The 22,160-nt window shown below is 43.7% G+C and overlaps 1 protein-coding gene across 1 annotated transcript in view; it reads right to left on the bottom strand.

Moving 5' to 3' along the window:
• Positions 1-20,157, bottom strand: part of arhgef10lb (Rho guanine nucleotide exchange factor (GEF) 10-like b) — a gene marked incomplete at its 3' end in the record, with an annotated part of 31,426 nt that extends 11,269 nt beyond the window's left edge. The window contains exons 1-13 of the mRNA XM_080853616.1: positions 20,083-20,157; positions 17,864-17,977; positions 17,127-17,235; positions 16,671-16,774; positions 16,029-16,106; positions 14,518-14,697; positions 12,841-12,957; positions 12,246-12,338; positions 11,232-11,402; positions 10,189-10,334; positions 9,275-9,444; positions 1,697-1,812; positions 1,232-1,359 (exon numbers count right to left, since the gene is read on the bottom strand). Coding sequence (XP_080709742.1) covers positions 1,232-1,359; positions 1,697-1,812; positions 9,275-9,444; positions 10,189-10,334; positions 11,232-11,402; positions 12,246-12,338; positions 12,841-12,957; positions 14,518-14,697; positions 16,029-16,106; positions 16,671-16,774; positions 17,127-17,223 — 1,400 coding nt within the window. The 5' untranslated portion in view covers positions 17,224-17,235; positions 17,864-17,977; positions 20,083-20,157. The remainder of the gene's footprint in view (positions 1-1,231; positions 1,360-1,696; positions 1,813-9,274; positions 9,445-10,188; positions 10,335-11,231; positions 11,403-12,245; positions 12,339-12,840; positions 12,958-14,517; positions 14,698-16,028; positions 16,107-16,670; positions 16,775-17,126; positions 17,236-17,863; positions 17,978-20,082) is intronic.
• Positions 20,158-22,160: the final 2,003 nt, after the last annotated feature.

Genomic DNA, 22,160 nt, shown 5'->3' with positions numbered 1-22,160 from the left:
ATTTATATATAATTCTACAATGTCTCGCCCAGTGGACTCATCTGACCCGCTGTTTATATTCTACAGGTCACTAAGCATTCCATTCTCCACACTGAAGAATTCAATCACAGCTGAAAAGGAACACCATGCCACGATATGATCCATGGACATAGTCTGTAACAGGACAACATCAGGCTCAAAGATTGAACAGGAATCCCATGTTTCAGCTGACCTGAGACCAGCTCATCCAACAGCCACAACAATGCCAAAGAGTCCAAGCATAGCCTACAGGCTGTTCTGTTAGCCACAGCGTGAGTAAATCCAGACACCACCCCCTCTTTTACAATTTTTGCTCATCCATTCAAAGGGATGAACACGTAACCGCCACCCACAGCTCAACATGATTCTGGCCCATGGAGCTCTTCTAAATCCATGGTGAAGTTCCAACCATGGTTTGGATTCACACAAACAGCATTTATTTTACTCTCAGTAGGTCTTTCACCTCCTGCTTCGTGGACTGGGCACGAGACTGAGAGTAATCAGGAAACAACCAGGTGTGAACCGGAGTACCATGCCGAGATGCAGTTGGTCTGTACACTTTCGATAGTGGAAGGCCACCATTAAAAGTGTACTGACCAACTGCATCTCGGCATGGGTCTCCGGTTGCACTGCGGCAGACAAGCAAGCCCTCCAAAGAGTCATCAACACAGCCTAAAAAAAATCACTGGCTGCTCAATGCCCTCCCTGGAAATCATTTCCGGCTCTCGCTACCTCGGCAAGGCCAATAACATCACCTGTTAACTATCCTGCCCTCGGGCAGACGGGACAGGTCCTCCAGAGCAAGGACCACGCGTCTATAGGACAGTTTTTTCCCGACTCCATCAGAACACTGAACACAAACATGCACTAAACGAGGAATTTCATTGTGCAATATTACTGCACCAATCACTTTATTCAAGTCAATTCAAGTCTCTTATGCCCTATCAGTCACCTTACACATGTGTATAAACTAAATGTTATTGCATTTATTGTAAAGGCCCTCAGGGAGGTATTTTTGTTTAGATATTTGTACTTTTTCTAGCTACTTGTACTAATGTTGTGTTATATGTTGTCCCTCGTCGCACTAACAGGAGCAGCACTCCAAATTTAGTTGTACACAAATACAATGACAATAAAGGCGTTTCTGTTCTATTCTATTGGGAGCATCTCCAGATGGCTGGGACAAAAACAGCTTGTTTTGGGCATGACTCACTTGTCTGGTTTGCCTGGCACCATCAGTCGCAGGCGGCATTTGTTGGCACACTGGATCTGTTCCTCCTTGATGCGGATGAGTCTCTGGAGAGCCAGACACCAGTCTTGTCCCACGGTGGTGTTCAGGTTCTGTGCACAGGAAAGAGCTGGGTTTCACTTCACAATTAACTATTGCATTACATCTTAACGATCACCCACACTGGGACATGTATTGCCGAAGTTCTCTATTCTGTATGTGGTGTCCATACCGTTGGAAGGCGTAGAACACACATGAGTGACGTTCATCTGTGTACAGAACTTCAAACCTACTTTGCTGAGGACCTCGATGGCCCAGTTAGCAACTGATTTTACAGTTCTGGAAGACCCCCCTCCCCAAATCAGGGACAGTCCTCTTCCCATTTAGAAAGGGAGCTGGTACTAAATGGGGAAAGCAATGAGTAATGTACTGTATGTAGTCATTGCTCACCTGGTATTCTCCTTGTAGTGTCCCCACAAGCAGAGTGACCTCCTCCACCACAGACAGGTCGTGTTGGAGCTCCTGAAGCTCCTGGTAAAGCCGAGGAGGTCCGAGAAACACCTTCCCTGTAACACGCAACACAACCGCCTCTTCATCACGGGCCAAAAGCCTTGCCCTCTCCAACAGGAGCATTTTAATGACTTTATTTATTTTTATTTATTACTTGAGTTTAGGCACAGAGATGCCTGCAGAGGACAAGCTACAGAGAGAGCAGGGAAAACTAGGGTAGAGGTCAAAATCAATGGCATTCTTCTTGCTTTATCAATTGTATTTGTAGTATTTACTCCTTTCTGTAATAGTATATTTCCCTTTGTCTTGTATGGTGTGCATGAATCCATTCATGTATGTTTAGGTGATGTGTTTTTTTTAAATTAATGAGCTTTGCCTCCTACATGTGTCAAAACCCCCTCAGGATTACATTCTGTTTTTCAAAACTTCCAAAAGCACACAAATCCGAAACCAGAATTGTACCGGCAGCACTCACTGCAAGAACTGATGAGATGACTGATTGCTTTTAGACTCCCTAGAGAACAACATAATATCAGCATGTTTGAGACTACAGAGCAGGAAACATGATGAGTAGGAATAGACACTGGGAGCAGCAGCCCTGTGATTACTTTAGTCCGAAAAGATAGGCACAACCTCTTACAGGTCATTTGAAAGTAGGCCAGCCACCATTTACAGTTAGTTAATATAACTCATTCACAACATTCATGCTTTGTCACCAAAGCAAATTGTGTGTGTTAGTTCCCTTGAAGTCCTCTGAATATGATGGATTATTTTTACCTCATAAAATGCATCCTTTCATCTCTGCCTTCAGATTTTTTTGGAATATCTTGAAAGGTAAATTATTTACACCAGACTTGCAGGGATCCAAACCAACGTTCCAACACAGACACACAATTTATATTGAGCGATTACTTTTGTCTCTTCAACACAGCCTACCAGTCCCATCTTACATTCAGTGCCTACAATTTCTAACCATTCTTAAGCAGTCGGACACCATACCTGCTGTTATCAGAACAGTCACATGATTCCAATCAGGTAACAGGTCAAGATTGGCCATAGAAATACAGACTCATAGAAATGTGAGAGATACAAAATTCCATGTTCAGTTGAACAATTCCATGTCCCAATAAACTGTCCCTATTTCCATTTCCCCCCGACTATGCTAACCTGGAGTTCTAGTACTGTGGCTAGCGTTGAGTTCTAGTCAGGGGCGGACTGGGACAAAAAATCGGCCCGGGCATTTTGAACCAGACCGGCCCACTAAATTCGATAACACACCTTTTTAATCTCGAATGTCTACACCAACCAGGCTTATAGCTAGCAGGGCGTCTGCCCTATAGTCTACTAAAAAATAAGAAGAAACGGGACGCCCTACTTTTAGGCAGGACGGCCTAAAGACGCCGTATTTTTCTCCCGTTTTACCTGTTAACTTCGCTGAATGTGATCAAAATTCACCGTTTCAGTCGCTTCAGTGCTTAGCGAAGTCTAGAATCATACATATGACCTGCCAATTAGAAAATACAAATAGCATTGCTGTATTCCCGCTACAACAACGTTACATCATGATTCCAACGAAACATTGATTCACGGGCTCGCAGAAGCTCCAGAAGACAGCTGTCTCACCGCACGTCACTGAACCTACTACTGTATGAGTTCAACAAGAGTTTGTGTGTTAAGGTGGTGGTCTTAATTAATCTAAATGCAATACACACGATACACTTTAAAGCTTTGTTCAGAATACGGAGGTATAAGATCGGTCGATATTTTCCATGAAAATAGCGACTGAAGAACCCCCTGTTCTCGTCTCCGAGAGGACAGGCTGTATTGCTCCCTTTTCTAGAAGGGAGTCTATTTCCTCCTGTAGGAAACGCGTTTGATGAGGTGGCATTAACGTTTGAACTACGCCCCTGAACTTCGGGGGGGACGGGAAAACTGGAGCGTATAACGGGCTATCATAATTCGGTATCTGGACAAATTGGCATATTTTCGGAATACCAGGGTTTGGGAATACTGGGCTTTCGGAACAATTGACATGGCACCGCGCACCACTCAAACACACAACATAGAGTGTAGGCTAACGGCTGGCTGTTTCAGAGTAGGCTACAGTAGGCTGAGGGCTAGCAACAGCTACAGACTTGTCTTGTATTTAGCTATGCAAACGAACTTGGCCATAGAACATAGGTTCTAAGTCAAACATATTTTAGAGACGTTTTAATTCATGATCAGTAAGCTTACCTTAGGTCGTTGTATCGTATCTCCCTGGCTGTAGCCACCAGCACTGTCATCCACGGGAGCTGATGGCAAAGTTTAGCTAAAGGTAGAAGGTGTTTGCTGAATGCTGATATGATTGGACGAGACCCTAGTCACTCAAGAAGACGGCCAATGGGCCGCAGACTAGCGTGCGCGTGTCAAGCATGTCAAGGCCATGGGCCACGCTGTTTACCGTCCTAATGCATTATGTAGGCAGGTCCAAATCGAAAGGGGTTTGTGTTGGGTCAGCCCAGGGGATGTGATTGGGCCAGCCCAGTGTCAGTAGGGCCGCTGATGAACTAATTTCGTGGGCCAGCCGGTCAGACCATTATATGGGGAAAAAAATTAAAAATTAAAATTCGGGACCATCGGCCCATATTGCACCCCGGCCCAGCGGGCAAACGCCCGGTATGCCCGATGGCCAGTCCGGGTGTTTGCTTTGTTCACATTTTTAATAACTATACATTGTGGGTTTTTTGCTGTTGGGTTAAATTGGTGTTTGTCTGATTATATGGACATATGTTATTAAATGTTTTGTTAATAGTATGCACAATGTGCTATGCTTCCCCATATTTGTGGTCAGCCAATGAATGGTAATGGCTAGGTCTTTTAAAGAGGCTAGCTCAGTTCTTTTTGGCGGTTGAGGGAAAAGGACAGATTTCCTGCTGCGATGAGTTGTTTCTTGAGGTAACACTGTTACGCTACATCTTGAGATTTACTCTTGGTTTTTGATTGAAGTATTTTGTTTTGTAATTTTTGTATTGCAATTGTTAAATCCACAACCTTGAAAACAAATAAATAATGTTGCATTTAAAACGTAAACCACTGCTCTGGCAATTATTTTGTACCTCCTTCTCCAAGTTCACATCCCGACTAGTGGGCTGGCCGTGGCGGTCACTCACAGTCTGTATTTGCCTTTTTATAAATAAATAGCCTTTGCATATGCAAACATGCATACTTTATATACTGTAGATATCTTTACTTTCTGATCCATACCGTTCATCTACAGCTTTCTTGACGGGCTATTTTATGTTTCTGTTCTTGTCACATTTCAATGTATCAGTTCTTGAAGGCCTTGCCTCGCTGTAGCAAAGGGAGAGAGCAGTCACCCCACTCGACCTTGAACCCAGGTCTACAGGGTACCTGTGAGGGACCAACCTGTCACCCCACGTTATTTTTAGGATGTGGACTTAAATGGTACATTCTGAGGCTATCTTAGAGAGAATTTCAAGCTCTTGTGGTTATCCTGAAAAACAAGACATTATCAACTGTTGAGCAACTGTTTAACTTTTGGTAGAAGTGTACAACTTTACCCTGTAAATGAACAAGACAAATTTCAAAATACTGGCCTAACCTTTATTTACTAGGACCTGCATACTTGTTAGAAGTAGAAGTAAATGCAAGTGCAAGTGACACATCATGTTGAATTGTACAACTAACTTACTCTGAGTTAACCTCCACAGGTTTGACACACAACCCCAGATGTGACACCCCTTATATTTTGTATGTAAACACATTTTTTTTTCATAATGCTTTTAAGCATGGATTGAGCCACAGGATAAGCAGGGCTGCACTCCTTTATATTCCCAAGGTTGTGCTAATCGTGTCTGCCCTTTTCCCATGACCCAACGCTTCTTTTAATGACTTTTCGCACTAGTTCGCCCAAAGAATAAATAACTTGAGAACTTAATCTTGAGTAGAATATCTGCTGTGGCACATATCCCACTGTTGGTTTAAAGTAAGAGAAAGACGGCAAGTCTAGCCTTTACACACCTAAACACCTGCTCCTTTGTTTTATCAACATAGGTAGCAGGTGCAGATAAAAAGCCAGATGGCTGTTGGGGGAGGGCATTTAGTGTGTGTGCGTGTGCGTGCATGCATGCGTGTGTTTGTCTGTGTGCGTGCTTGTGCGTGTCTGTGTGTGTGCTTGTGTATGTTGAGGAGGGTATTTGGTGGGGCTACTACACTTTCAGTTGGGCTGTATTTAGATTTTTTGGTGTCTGGGACAGGAGAGCTTTCTTGCTGTGTGATTATAGAACATGCATTTTGTGTGTGCATGCGTGTGTGTGAGTGTGTGTCCGTGTGTGTGTGTGTATGTGTGTTATAGCACATAACCATTATCAGCAATAGCCCGGCTTTGACATTCGATGCTGTGACAAACCATGTGACATTGTTTTTTATGGCATCTGACATTAGTAGACCTATCAGGGTTATTTTTCTTTTACAGTGACAGTTTTTTTAGGATTCATCAGACATAGCTGTTAAAAGGGTTAACATGTGCATCCTGTGTTGGTATCGTATTGGTTTCTGTGGCTTAACTGACAACTGAGCTTGACATCTTTTTGAGTTAAATTCGTTAAATTCGTTAAATCATTTCAATTTTGTTTTGCAACTAAATCCATAGTCCTCTAATGTGTCTGTTAACATTTTGTTACACAGGCCTGGCATATCTTTGTCAGTCAGATTGATCTTTGATTCACTGTTGATGTAATAGACATGTTTAGTCAGAGCATTAGGTGGTGCAGTTCAGTTATTGAATATTCAGCTGCAAGTACAACTGGTTCCATCAGAAAATCATACTGTTGATAATTGATTAATTTGACTCTGTACTCTGTACTGGTGGCTTTAATTAAAAGGAAAAGGGACCGAATATACTCAGCTGTGCAGTTAGTTTGCTGTATCTTATCAACTGATGTATTTTACGCCATTCCTTGCTCCATAACTGGCTGAGCCCTAGGGTAAAACTATATTGTCCATCAGTTTGTGATTACTCTGCTTATTATAACAAGTGTCCAGAGGCCTCCTTAGCTTTTCAACAGCTGCATTTGCAGCATTTACAGAAATAACATAGCACTGTTGCTAAAACAGGTCATGTTTCTTGATAGCTGTAGCTGTTGTATGTGTACATATCTGTCTTAGTAATGTGACCAGGTGTTTTGTAAAAATATATTTTTTTTTAATTCCCAGGTTTGTCCAACATTATGGGCCCTATCTTGCCGATCAGAAACGCGTAGGACGGCGCCAAACGCATAAGCTGTGTGGGCGGCTCTATGGCGCAGTTGCTATTTTAACGGCGGAAAAAACACACTTGCGTCCAGCGCAAGTGTCAAAAGGGTTGGTCCAAAGGAGGTTACTCAGCCATAGGTGTGGTTTGGGCGTAATATACAATAAACCAATCAGAGCGTCATCTCACATTCCCTTTAAGAGCGAGGAGCGCATATTGCAAAGCGGGAGGAAGACGTGAGGCCACCAGAACGTGTGTTACCAGAAACAATCACGGCAATATTTTCCCATGCTTGTTTGGAGAAATGGTTCTACTTTTCATTTCTCGTTTGTATTTTTTCAGTCACTAGCATTCGTTTTTTGGTGGCAACATATTTGAAATAAAAGTCACAAAAACATACTTTCCGATGTTTTGGGTTCACCCTCACTGAATCACTAGTTTATGTATGCATGGTAATAATATTGCACCTATCGGCACATGCAGTTCAACCTCACGTCTTCTAAAGTCCTCTAATCTATCCTCATTTATGTCATTGACACATCCATGATTCATGGCAATGTTGTGTAAAACACTGGGGGGCAGGGGCGGAGTGGGACACAAAAATCCACCGGGACAATTCTGACTGCACCGGCCCACCACCGGCCCATAACCTGCCCACAACGTGCCCACAACTGGCCCAACCCGCATCCCCTCCACCTCCCATATATCAACTACAGAAACAAACGGGCGGCTTTTGATCATTATTGTTAGATTTATAGTTGATGTGTGGGTGACAGACATGACAGTGACAGTGTATTTGTATATACTTATGGAAATACGGAACAAATTGCGTCCCGTATTGGCTCAAATGTTATGCTAATTCGCAACAATGTGTCATGTCAACTCACTCGCACCTAGTTGACGGCTGGTTGAATAAATCCGTAATTCTTGTACATTTTGATGCACTTTCCTCCAGCATCCGCCTCTTTTTCAGTCTGGCCTTTTTGCCCCCTCCTTTCTCCTTTCTCTTATGTCCCTCCATCAGGCCCGCTTCACCTGCTATCTCTCCCTGATAGCCGCTAATTTATCTCCCTAGGTTCACTTGATAAAGGCAGAACGATACGCATTTCCCATGATGCTTTGCATCGACTATTCTACATTCAACAAAAAAAAAAACGAATTAAATCGCTGGCCAATTTATATTTGTGGTCATGAAAGTAATGGAGCGTCTGAATAAAAAGAATTACATCAATATATGAGGCTAAACAAAAATCAAAAGGTTGGATTGATGGGAGTGAGTTTGACACACACCATAGGTGTGATGTACAGAGACAAATAGTGCTATAAATAGTGGTTGGACTGCTCCATCTTCTAGCTCTCGGAGAATTTAGAGATTTTCCCGGGACCAGGATTTCACGTATATTCAAATGGGCCGCTCATGAATTTGATGCGACGGCTGCGAAGGCCGGCCTGCAGGCTGGTTCTCGAGAGATTATTGGCTTACCGGCCGACCGGGAAAAATCCCGGTGCTCCCGATGGCCACTCCGCCCCTGGTTCTAGTGCTCCGGCTAGCGTTGAGTTCTAGTGCTGTGGCTAACCTGGAGTTCTAGTGCTGTGGCTAACCTGGAGTTCTAGTGCTGTGGCTAACCTGGAGTTCTAGTGCTGTGGCTAACCTGGAGTTCTAGTGCTGTGGCTTACCTGGAGTTCGATAGACAGGCCAATAAACAGGCCCAGCACTCAGGATGTTTTTCGCTGCCTTTTTATCAGCATTATTTTGTATTAGCCCATAGATTGGGCCATAAAAAATTGATGTTAAGCAACCTCAGCTCAGGGTAATTTGCTGTCAGGGCCCCCAAAAGCCTTATTTTGGGGTCAAGCCCATAGTAATGTTATGTAATTTCACCGAATAAGACACGACAAGAGCACAGATAATTACAGGAATTAAATCTATACAATTTGGTGGTGGTGATGGTTGCCATCCATTTCTAAATGAACACATACAACATATCCAAAAAAAAACATTAAAAGCGCTGACCTAACTATTTCTTATCAAATTTGGATTCTTGTTTTATGTTTAACAACATCGCTCAAACAGATCTCAATTGCTTGGTTCTCTACACCACGCCATACATTCTCATCTCAGTGCTAGTACTGTGGCTAATCTGGAGAACTAGTAATATTACTAACCTGCAGTGCTAGTACTATGGCTAATTTTGGAGAACTAGTAATATGGCTAACGTGCAGTGCTAGTACTGTGGCTAATCTGGAGTTGCTTTGTGGTTTACCTGGAGTGCTAGTGCTGTGGCGTTTGTTGTTGCTGGGCTGGTAGAGGTTCTCCTTGCTTGGCGAGCCTTCTTGCCCGACCTCCACTGCCTGCACTTGCAGCAATGGGGCGGTCCACTTCACTGTGTACTTTGGTCCCACTGGAACCAGACTGCTGATATCCGGAGGACCCCTGACAGGAGACAGACAGCCAGACACTCCTTAAGGGACTTTTCTGGTGGCTTGCACACCGTCTCAACCAAGATCAGTTGTAAAACAAAAAAAGGATCTAAGGCTCTTTGAATTGTCATGAAAGAATTTAAGGAATAACTAATGCAATTAGCAAGCTTATGATCAATTGAATTTGCAGGGCATGAAATGCACCCCTCTGCGATTTAAGGTCATCCCTATTCATGTATTCGTGCATTATGCATGATCAGCATTGTGATTAGTTTGGTGAGGCTTTTCTGAGTGCTAGGACCTTCACCCGTCTAAATTCCCTGTGAAATGCAAACTGATCGGCCTAATCAACATGCCCTGAGAATCAAATGACCGAGGCAGCATTAGGAGGCACAGCAAAGTACCCCAAAAAACTTGCAAAAGTTACCATCTTTCGTGAATGATGTTATCAATGCCGCTCTCAGAGTTACTGCTTAGGTGAAGGACAGAGAGGAAGAGTGGGGCCTTCATTATGAATCATTGTTAGGGTTTTGTCACAAGTGCAAGCCATCTGTCAAAAGTAAACCAGCTCAAACAGAGGGAATAGAGCCCTCTGTGACAGTATGTGTGCCTTTGGCAAATACTACTTCACTTCCAAGGTTCCATAGTAGTGCTCCTCCAGTGAATGCACGTATAGTATCAGTAAATTTATTCAGAATGTGCAGAAAAGAGAAAAATAATGAATCCATTAACATGTCCATTCAAAGCATTCACTCACTTGAGGTTGAGGTTTGCGCACACAAGGGAGTCGTTCAGGAGGAAGACCTTGCGCTCCTTCGATTTGAGCACCTGGCCCTTCTCGCCGTAGACGGTTTCTATGAGCGTCTCGCACAAAATAAGCTGCCGCTGGTCAGAGTTCAGCTGCTGCAGGAGAAACACCCACACAAGGACACAGAGTTATACATGATGACGCTTTCATGCCAGAGCCCATGGCCAAACAGGTAGGACACCTCATGCTTATGTATGCCGGGGACATTGAAAACCAGTGGGAGAAAAGGCACATGCTGATTTCATACATCAGTAAAGCTTTTTGTATATGTGTAGGTAGGTAAACCTGACTCGCAATGATGCACATTGTTTGCATCTTTATACTCATTGTCGTAATATCTCCACACAGTGGGGGCCAAAACAAACCTCCGAACAGTATAGAACTGGCAGTGTCTCTGTTTTGCATACTAAAGCGTCTCTTATATCAAAGGGGGGCATTATTTTGACTACGGGGAGCTGTAGAAAAAAGGGGAGGGGCTGTTTTTTTGCAGTTGAATGCTGGCGGCGAGATCACAACACGGGAGAGCAGAGATTAGAGCACCCTCTAGTGAACGTGACGAATTGTCAAAGAGCCATTCTGAAGCAGGGCAATCTCATTTCTCCCGCCTCGCCTGGCACAAACGGCAGACGTGCTACGGCAGCAGTCCCGCGTCTGAATGCAACCCAGCTTGAATAATGAGCCCCAAATACATATTCCCAAATTGGCACAGCTCACAATCTATTTCAACAGTTGGGCTATATTTGCCTGTTGATATAAATGTGTGTGTTGTTTTTTTGTTTATTTTTTTTACAACACAGACAATGTGTGGTAGTTTAGGCACAGAGATGCCTGCAGAGGACAAGCTACAGAGAGAGCAGGAACAACTAGGGTAGAGGTCAAAATCAATGGCATTCTTCTTTGTTAATTTCTTTGTTTGAATGTCTGAGTGAGTGACTGACGGTTTGTTTGTTTGTTTGTTTGTTATATGTGATTGTTGAGACGACCTCTCCCACCCTGCTGAGGTTGCGGTCGTTGACGCTGCGGGCAAGCTGCTGGATCTCGGCGATCTGGTCGGCCATGCGCTTCTGCTCGTTGAGCTGCTCCGCCAGCGTCTCCAGCTCAGTCAAAGCCAGCTGCAGAGGCAGCCGGTCCTGATGGCCCACCGGAGTGTTCTTCAGCATGTCCTATTCCAGGAGAGAGAGACAGAGAGAGAGCGAGAGAGAGGGAGAGAGAGAGAGAGAGTGAGAGAGGGGAAGATAGACAGACAAGGATGCGGAGATGTCAACATGACATTGAGTCTGGTTGCATCTTCTTGCATCAGGAGGGAGTTTATTAAAAAGAAGTAGGATGAAAATCAGTCCATGAGTTCAAATCGTGTGTCATTAATTTCTTTCCACTTTTGTCTTTCGGCTTGATGATTTATCTCTTTTAAACAACTTGTTTTTTTCTTTACTGCCTATTTCCCTTTTCCCAATGTGCGTAGTTGTTTATACTTGACTTGATTTCTCTCTTTGCTAACACTGTTAAAATGCCCATGCTGACTCATGTACATGACTGTCATGGGTCTAACCACTGCACGGGCATATCCACTCCGTTTCACTTCCCTTCATAAACCACTCAAAGGAACATCTACCATAATGAAGCACTGTTTTGACACTACCTACCGATCATTGCGACTATAAAAACCAACTCAAGAGGGATTGAGAGAAAAAAAAACATTTAGTCCCAGATGGCTTCATATAACTCATCCTGCCCCCTGCTCCCCAGCCCTCTGTTGTTTATATAATTCTCCAACCCAGCGTGTTTCACCTCTGCAGTTTTGTCAGTGACTAATTTCATTTGTTTTTAGAACTTGCTTCAGGTTTCAGGTGATCCATAAAAACCTCACGCACCCCTGTGGTGACACCATCGATCACATCCACCTGCCGGTTCACACTTCAGCAGAGGGTGACCTTTGTGCTTTGCCCTGTTGTGTAACTGTGCTGGAGGTGCTCAGTCAGTGTGCCCAGGCGGACACCGCTACTGACCTGCAGCAGGAGGATGAACTGCGGGAAGCGCTGGATGGGCTTGACCATCAGTCCGTACAGAGTGATCCTGTCAGTGCTGGACGCCTGCTTCCTCTGGGAAAATGAGAACAGAGTATGGCGGGTCAAAGGCTGTTGCCATGACAGCAAAGCCTTACTGCTCAGCTGTGTCCGAACATCCCAAAATACTTCTCACAGAACAGGGAAATAACCGGAAACTTCTTATCATCACGAAACTGCAGTTTGCGGCCAGTTTGAGGTTCCATTCTATTTTCATTTCCCTTTTAGGCCACAAACGGCACTCTTTTGACTGTGAAAAAGCCTACCAGACTTACAATTTGAGTAATGCACTCATTGTAATGGCTATGGTTTAGGTTCATGAGTAATCTGGGGTTAAATAGGATGAGGGTATTTAATTGGTCATAGATCATTTAGTCTCTCTGTACAGTGTTTGGTCTTGTTATGTTTGTTATCATCATAGGCTGATTTCTTGTTTCAATCAAACATATATATGAATACAACAATGTATTCTGTCAAGTACTGCCTGAGGAACAACTCCTGCTTACGCTTACATGCAAAATCAAACTACAGCATTCACCTTGAGGAACTCCAGAAAAGCTGGTTTGGACATGCACGCCTTCTTGATGAGAGCCATGGCGTTGGTAAAGTTGTTGACATATTCGCTGTACACATCCAGCACCATAGACTTGGAGAACTGCAGGGGAAGAAAATCACAAAGGAACTCTGAAATGCGAGACAGCTTTTTTTCTGACCAGAAAAAAAAGCAACATGAAGAAAAAGCTAATTTCGATTAAATTAAAGAAGAAGCTGTAGCCTATTTCTCGACTGAATGAGAGAGGCAGCGTAATACACTTTTTTCTACAAGAGAAAGAAGCTTGCACCAGTCACAAGAGGGGATGAGCTGATGCACAAGAAAGTTCCAGAAAATGCCTCCCTATTAGAGTTCTGGGCAAGTATTGCGACTCCGAGAAGAATAACTTGGAGTCGGGAGAAACGCCAGTGGTCTTGATTTCACAGTGGGAGCCCTCGCCACTGGCCTCCTGCTAGTTCAAAAAAAAAGAGGAGCCGGCTTTTCTTTTCCTTTTGATTAACCTCACTATCTCACTGCGTGCACTCCAGATGCCAACAGCAGTTTGGGGCAACACAGGAAATGAATGAACAAAGCTTAAATAGAAATGCTGAGTATAGCAACACGTCCTCTTTTCCTCCACCACCACCACCACCACCACTCCCTGGCTCAGAGTGTCTGCAACAAAGGAACAGAACTATCTGAAAATAGGCTTGGCTGGAGGAAATGGTCTGTTTAGAGGCGTCACAGAAAGCCAAAAGCAAGTCAAAGAAAATGAATGACCCAGAGAGAATCAGACAGGTTCATTCCCATCATCAACAGTACAGCGAGGCTTGGGCGGAAACCTAATTATAAGCATTAATCTAAGGCTGTGGTGCTACTCCTTAACACTATTAAGTCACCATAGGAGGATGAATGCATTAGCAGTCGGAAGTTTGGGACAAACAACTTTGAATAAGCACACAACTTAATCAAACTTAGGTCATTATTTGTTCTTTCAAGGAGTGAATGAGGAGAACTTTCTCAGCAGTCATTGTCAGATTCACTCCCTCATTTAGGAAGACATTTAATAACACAGTCACTTCATTTTCAAAGGATAACTCATGGCATGCCATTAAACGCAATTCATTCAGACACTTATGACTCAGCTCAGGTAGTAAGTATTAAAACAGTTGCCTACGTTATGACCGGGAATGCAGAAACACAAACACAAACATTACTTACACATTCCATAATCACGGAATATAGCAGCATTATTTAAAACTGAATAATCACTCTCTGTACCTCTGTAGATACACAGGTAGGGCACTACCAACACAAACATCCTGGGCTCAACTCCCTGGGAGTACAAACACAGGCTAAATGCTTCCTTCACTACACTGTAAGTCTACTCCGCCATGCACACTTGATCCACACTTTAACGCTTGGGCACAAGTGCACTCATGCTTTCAGCCCCATTTCTCAAAACAAGCCATAGCACCATATCACCATATCACCATAGCACCATAGCACCACATCACCATATCCCGATGTACACTTCTTTAACACAACTAAGGCCACTAGCATGTGGCAGTTCACACAGGGAACCATATAAAATCTTTAAGAAGTACACTTGACCAAGCACTGGCACATGGAATTGGAACTGACCCCCAGGGGTTAATGTACTGTAACTTGGCTGAGACTTACTGAGGCCACAAACAGGTCGCCTATCATCTCCGTGGCGTCCCACTCGGCCACGCGAGAGGCCAGCGCGATCTGGAACATGGAGTGGCACTGTGTGATCTCTTTGAGTCGGTAAAAGATGGGCTGGAACTTCTTAGGGTTCACAATCTTTGGCTCGGCTTCCAGTAAGGGTTTGTGGTATTCCTGAAACATCAACATTATTATTTTATTTTAGTCTATTTTTTAAATGCATATTTTCCAAGTTATGGTGGTGTTTCCATATTGCCAGCAGTAGTGTGTGGTTACAGACATAGGGCCTCATTCTCGACCTTTTTCTGTAATTCTTCAGAAATGTTTCTTACACGACTTCGCAAAAACAACGTAAGAGAAACGCTTCCGCTGCATTCCCGCACGCTTGAAAATGTGTTCCTAAGCAGCCGAAGTCTTCTCAGCTGGTTTCCTTCCGATTAGTTTCTTAGGTTGATGCGCGTTCTCGTGAAAGTGGATTTGCATACATAAACGCCCTGCCAGCTCCTTATTAGGAGACGCAATTTTAGAAACGTGTGCTGTCGCAATCTCCCGAATCCACCTCGTAACAGGTGTTCATTAATAAGGTGGAGATATTGTATTACGTTGAACGTCCGAAGTCCGTAAAACACATTTAATTAGTCACTTTTTTTTTTTTAATCGAAAAATAGTCACCATAGGTGTGAAGACCGGTCCCTAGTAGGAGTATAAATTGCAATGAATTCATATGTCTGTGATTGCAGATTGGGTTTAGTGTTTATTTATTTATTCACTTACATTTGCAGTGTTCATGTCATTCACATTCAGTCACTTAGCAGACGCGGCCTTTGTCCAAAGTGACGTACAAGGGAGAGAACAGTCAAGCTACGAGCCATGTAGACCTAGTGTGACAATAAATACTACCTCGTATAATTATGACTATAAATGTGAAACGTAATTGTTAATGATACAAATATTCTCGTATTTATTATTATCATAATTATTTTAATCCGAGGATGTCTGTAGAGCTGACGTGAACGCAATCACCAACGGGTTCTCACAAATTCAACCGTTAACCCTTTTACTGTAATACGGAGTTTTTTCAAATGTCATTCCTCAACGCGATTCCTCAAATAACCACAAGATGGCCCGTGGAATCCCATTTGAGAAGATTCCGGTAGAGTTACGACTGCTATTTCGAGTTCTGAAAGTTGTCTGAAGTTCAGAAGAAAGCACAGAAGAAAAAACTAACGAGAATGCAAATGTTTTCATAAATGTTTCCGAAGTGGAGTTCCTTCTGAAATCCTTCGGAAAGTCTTCCCAACTGCTGTCGAGAATGAGGCCCATAGTTATTTTATCTCTTTTTTTTTTCTTGATCCATTTGGCCTCATTTTGGTGACACCCAATTTATCCAATTATGTATTAGCCAAGCAGATCCAGTATCATACATGCTCTGCCTCTTGCTTGTAGAGATAAATGCACGTGCATAAATTACCATAAAAAAATAAGTGCAGCTAACACGTCTTTACCTCTAGTATTCTCTTAAGGGATTCGAGGTAGCTTCTCTCACTGTCGATTATGGAACCAAGAATATGACGTCTCACAATCTGAAAAGCAAACACACCAGACCAGCAAATCATTTCAGAATGGCGATCAGAAGACATTCTGTACAAGGGCAAAAGCCAAACCTTCTTTTGTGGATGGATCCCCATGATCTTAATTTAGAAAAATTGTGATGTAAAAAGATCAGTGATTTGGGGGCTCATAACATGCTGTGACTTTGTAGCGGAGCCATCCATTCATCCATGTGAATTCAAAGCTTATTTGCATGGCCTCGTCTATTGGATTAAGGGTAGCCTCCGAGCATGTGTGTCAGCTCTTCACTACTGTCAGTGCTGTTTACCCACAGCATTCTAAGGATCGATGGAAGATCACAGCCAGATTAAAATCTGTTTTATGCACACCACAGACACACACACAGACACGAACACAAACAAACACACACACACACAAACACACACACACACACACACACACACACACACACACACACACACACACACACACACACACACACACACACACCCACCCACACCCACACCCACACCCACACCCACACACACACACACACACACACACACACAGACACACACACACAAACACACACACACCTGCTGGTTGCTTAGGCCTTCTGGCATCGGACTCAGCTGTGGGGGCGGGTGTTTCACCTCAGATAAAGTCACGTCCAGATAGCCAGACTCATCCTCTGCGTCCTCTGTAGAGTCCAACACACAGACACACACACACACACACATACACACAGACACACACACACACGGTTTAGCCTCCAAACCTCCTCCTTCTCAGTTTCCCTCCCAGGCTATCTCATTCTGACATGATTAATCACATGATCCTCCAGCACAACAAGACCCAAAACAATGCAGCTATTACACAGAGGTGCATAAGCCACTGCAAGCTGTGCATTCATTATAAACAAAACACCATAAGGTAAATTAAAAAACAATATTAGTTTCTCCTCAGAGTACCACAATTACATTTCTAATATCGTTCTGATAAATAAGACCTTGAAACAAACAAAGGGAAAAAAAGAATAAAAAATTACCAACCCGTGAGTTCTTTTTTGTTCAGGAAGGAGACCTTCCTCATCATGGCTATTTTGGTCTTCTCCAGCCCATCTTTGGTCCCAGCTCTGGCAGCCTTCATGAGCTGTTGGACCTGAGATCAGAGACGGGAGAGGGACAGGGAGACAGAGACACACACAGACTGAGAGAGAGGGAGAGGCTGTGAGGTTGACGGCAGATGAGACAGCCCTGGGAGCGCACAGGTGGGGTGGGGTGAGAGCAGTGAGACGAAGACGTCTGAACTGGGAGACTCTCAGACCCTGTGGAGAGGAAACCCCGCTAGTTTCTGTTTTTGTTTTTGTCTTTATGTATTTATTTTTGTGGTTCTCAGTTTCAGTTTAGTATGAAATTAAACTCCTGAGTGTCCCTGAAGTGAAAAAAAGTCGAGCGAGAGTTACGTAATGTGGTAACACTTAATCCCAACATGTAGAAACGTGCTTCTGCGAGTCAAGTAGCTGCAAATAGCTTTCAAAGCAGGCTACCGTGGCAGCCTTGACAGCTCATACAATATGATAAATATCACTGCAACTAATGCAGTTTATAATATGATACATTTTTTATGCATATTGTGTTTGAGGCACTTTGTTCTGTTTGAGAAGCAGAGAGAGGAAAAGAGGAAAAGTCTGATTGACAAAGCAGAGCGGTCGTCTCGTCATCAGGTCAAGGACTTGCATTGTATTCATTTCACACACTCTCTGGTTATTTAACATGCGGAGATGTACCTTTGTGTCATAGCTCTGTTTGATCTTGGGGAAGTCCCGCCCGGCTAAGCGCACGGCGAGCTCCCGCTTGGTCTTGACACATCGCTCCTTCAGTCCCCTCACATCCGCAGAGGCCTACACGCCAGCGCCATGACGACGACCCCAAATCAATTTTTGGAAACATAACAGTGTTCCGAGGCAGCAGGCAGAAGGAGGGAGGGCAAAGGTCAGGGAAAGGAAGGATGAGGGCAGAAGAAACAGAAAGGAACAGAGAGGAAGAGGCAAAACAATTCAGTCCAGCAGACAGAACTTCAAAGACAGTCACTAGAGAGGCCAAGCACGCACAGAAAAGTCTGTTTTGGAAGCAAGACAGTGGAAGAAGAAAGTGAGCAAAGAAATAATGCTGCTGGTAATCAGAAAAAAGTGCTGCAGCAAAAACCTCAAAGAATATGAGCCCACACCAAACACCACCACCACCACAGTGCAGATCCCAAATGCATTCCTCACTAGTCACACACCTCTATTTATAGAGAAAATATGTAATATGTGAGGCTAAACGACAAGGAGATACACAGGCGTATAAAATGCTGACACAACAATTGTATATTCAAAAAAAACACTAATATCCAAGAATGAGAGTTTGGAAAGTAAACCTGGATTTACCTGACAACTCTGGTGACAGCAAGGAGTGCTTGTGGTGTCTGACAGCTCTAACATAGCTGTGAACTAATCGTGGACTAAGCTCTCTCAAGAACGTGTGCACATACACGCATACACACACATACACACACATACACACAGAAGCACACACACACACATGCAAAAAAAAGGCACATTCAGTAGGCAACGGTTATGTGAGGGGAAGCACTTAACAAGAAGAAGAACTGAGAGAGACTGGTAGCCTTTGGGAGGGGGGGGGGGGGGGGGGGGGGGGCACTTTTCCTTAACTTACATTCTGCTGTGTATCTTTTGGACTCTTAGCTCTAAAACAATAGAGGTCAAAGCGTACATCGTACAGGTTTCATGCAGACATGACCTGCATTTTTTAAATCTGAGATTTAAAAGCACCTCTTTCTGAATCAAAAAGAAACTAGGAGACCCGTACAACCTCTATTAAAGGCTTGTGGTTGAAATCCTGTTGAAATGCAACTGTACTGCTTTGTTGTACTTGTATGGGGAAACGTTGCCACCTTGTGGAAACTATTGTCACTGCATAATAGATAAGGTTCAATCTACTAAAATTCATACTTTCAGTTCCATTTAAAGGAGTCATCGTATGCCCATTATGACATGGTTCCTTGGGGTCTTAATGAACTGTCTGTAACATAGTTTGAGGCTCCCTTCATTGAGCTAGCTAGTGTATCCAATGCTGGCAAGAAAAATGAGGGCTAAGTAAGTAGTTCTCATCCTGTGGGTGTATCGGGTGAGATGGGGGTGGTCCAAGGCCATGTAGAGAGACTTCCTACATGGCTCTGAGGTGGTCTAATCCTAAGGAACGTCACCTGGGATGTCACAGTGAGGAGAAAATCTGAAGGGCTCACTGAATCACATCTTTTCGGATACATACAAAGACAGCCCATAACAAACTGACTGGGTTGTCTCATGTCAGCGTTTTTGGGTTGGTAGGCACGACACACACCCAAATCTATGTGCAGAAGCACTGAAAAAGTGACATTTTCATGATACGTTCCCTTCACTCATTTTCTTGTGGATAGAATCCTTGCTGCTATCTTGGGCGTTCAGAGCACTTAGATCAGTAAAAACAGTCCTATGTACACCTTCATTTCACTGTCTGCAAAGTTGCACATTTCAGAGGCAGTCCTCTGTATCCTAACAGGCATTTCAGAGACAGTGCCCTGTATCCTAACAGGCATTTCAGAGACAGTGCCCTGTATGCTAACAGGCATTTCAGAGACAGTGCCCTGTATTCTAACAGGCATTTCAGAGACAGTGCCCTGTATCCTAACAGGCATTTCAGAGACAGTGCCCTGTATCCTAACAGGCATTTCAGAGACAGTGCCCTGTATGCTAACAGGCATTTCAGAGACAGTGCCCTGTATCCTAACAGGCATTTCAGAGACAGTGCCCTGTATCCTAACAGGCATTTCAGAGACAGTGCCCTGTATTCTAACAGGCATTTCAGAGACAGTGCCCTGTATGCTAACAGGCATTTTACACACATAAACTCCAGTGTCCTCACTGATCTTTTTCAAAAATAACACCCAGCCACATCATATTACCTTGCTACGAGCCGGTGGTTTAGCCTCCTCATCTGAGTGCTCATCGTAGCTCTCAAATTCACTCGAGCTCCAGCAATCCTCGTTCCTCTGCAGCTGGTCAGGCCTCTGCACGTCCTCATACACCTGGTCGTCCTCTGAAAAACAGATGTTTGGACACATTAGAATGAAAAGTTACCACATAACCATCTACCTTCTGCAATCGCCATCGGCATTTTCAGGACAGTACATGGCAGGTCCAATTCCTTTTAACCAAAGGTACATCATGAAACTGACAAAAAATGTGTTGTCTCTGTGTCTAAAACTCATGACATTTTATTTGCTGAGAGCCTTATTTGTTTTAGTTGAGGGGTTTCTAGGGAATATTGCCTATAAACAACCAAGATGAACAGAGAATGGACCTGAGACTAACCTGCGTTGAGAGACAGCGTGCTCTCACATGGCACGTCATCATAAATGACATCCGTACGGACGGGGGGCGCTTCCTGGGTTGGCTCAGGAGCAGCTGAAGGTCGACCTGGAGGAGAGTTTATGTCAGTGAAAACCCTACTGATGAGGACTGGTCTTGGTTAAATACCATGTGGTGTCTAGATGTTAGATGTGTCTTTCTTTCACAACTCCATAAGATCCATTGTAGCAGACATTGTGATGGTGTTTGTTCTCATGCTGATTTCAGGGCTTTATAACATCCATGGGTTGATTTACCAAGCAAATAGTCCCCTCAAGATGGTAGTCTCCATATATACTCACGTCACATTGTATAAAATAGGTGATTGCTATTTTCAAATCTTACTGGACAGCCGAATAGGTCTCATTTTGATATTAATCTTGCCATGAACAGAAAGAGCACAACATCATGTCCAATGGCCCCATTTTGTCATGGTGCCATGAAGGACACACTGTCACCACTGTTCATTGTGCTGCGCTAGACAGGGAGGCTACTAATCAATACCTCTAACTACTGGTTTAAAGAGTCTGTGTGCATGACCATGAGGTGAAGCGGAGGAATCAAAGGCTGGCCCATGGCCTCATGCCTCCCATTCTAGGGGGATGATGGCAGAGTTTCGTAAGGTTTAGCCCATAACTCAGAGTAGAAGAATGCTAATCTGCTCAGGGCTATTACTCATGGGCTTCCCAGATGTGTTTGGACCTCTTGGTCTTTGAAGTGATCCCAGAGAAATATGCTCTCATTGTTCAGACCAACTAAATGACACTTGGACTGTTGAAAAGTGGACTCTCTCCACATGCCTCAGGCATGGTAAATATAGATTATACATTTAAAGCCAAGTAAGTATAGTAAGGTAAAGACAGTATACTAAGAACTTACTCTACTATTGCATCTAAGGGATCTGGGCCCATAAGTAAGGAAGAGTATGGGACGGTCATGGGAGACTAGGGGATACAGATGGGAGAAGCAGTAGTGGGGGCCTGGGACAGTAGCACAACGAGGCTAGTCACTCTTACACTCCTCTCCTATTGGGGACCTGTACCTTTGTGCAGCCGCAGTGTGAGTTCTGAGACAACACTGAACCATTCCCGGGAGCGAGCAGGTGTCTGGGCTGAACATACAGACACACACACACACACACATTGAGTACCTGCTGTACACCTATGGAGCCAATTTTGAAATGAGGCCCTCGTGCCGAGATTGAAGAATATTTTGTGGGTGTTCCTGTCTCAAAACATTCTGGTGATTGTTTTGGTTTAATGTTCGTTCAAACTAATTACAGCCATGGAGAAAACACATCATCCCAAATGAATGGTGTATGATTCACCCAAATCAACAGTGAAGGAAAGAAAAAGAATCCATTTATATTTCAGACAGATTATCATTTATCATGGCCTCTTCCATGGTCGGAGTAGATGCAGTATTTTCAGGCATATCCATACACAGAATGAGACCTCATTGAAAGGTGTAACTGACTTGACATGACTGCTAGTTCTAGTTACTGACGGAAATGTTTCTCTCCAAGAAAAGCATATTAAACTCAGGCTCGGGCGGAGCCTTCCACACAATCCCTCGCTCTAGATGGGGTCAGCGTTTCCTTTCAATGAGGTAATACAATGTCTGTCTTTGATTA

This window comes from Sprattus sprattus, assembly GCF_963457725.1.
Source record: "Sprattus sprattus genome assembly, chromosome: 16".
Lineage (NCBI taxonomy): Eukaryota > Metazoa > Chordata > Actinopteri > Clupeiformes > Clupeidae > Sprattus > Sprattus sprattus.
The sequence above is the reverse complement of the archived record's forward strand: the minus strand, read 5'-3'. Positions and strand labels throughout refer to the sequence as shown.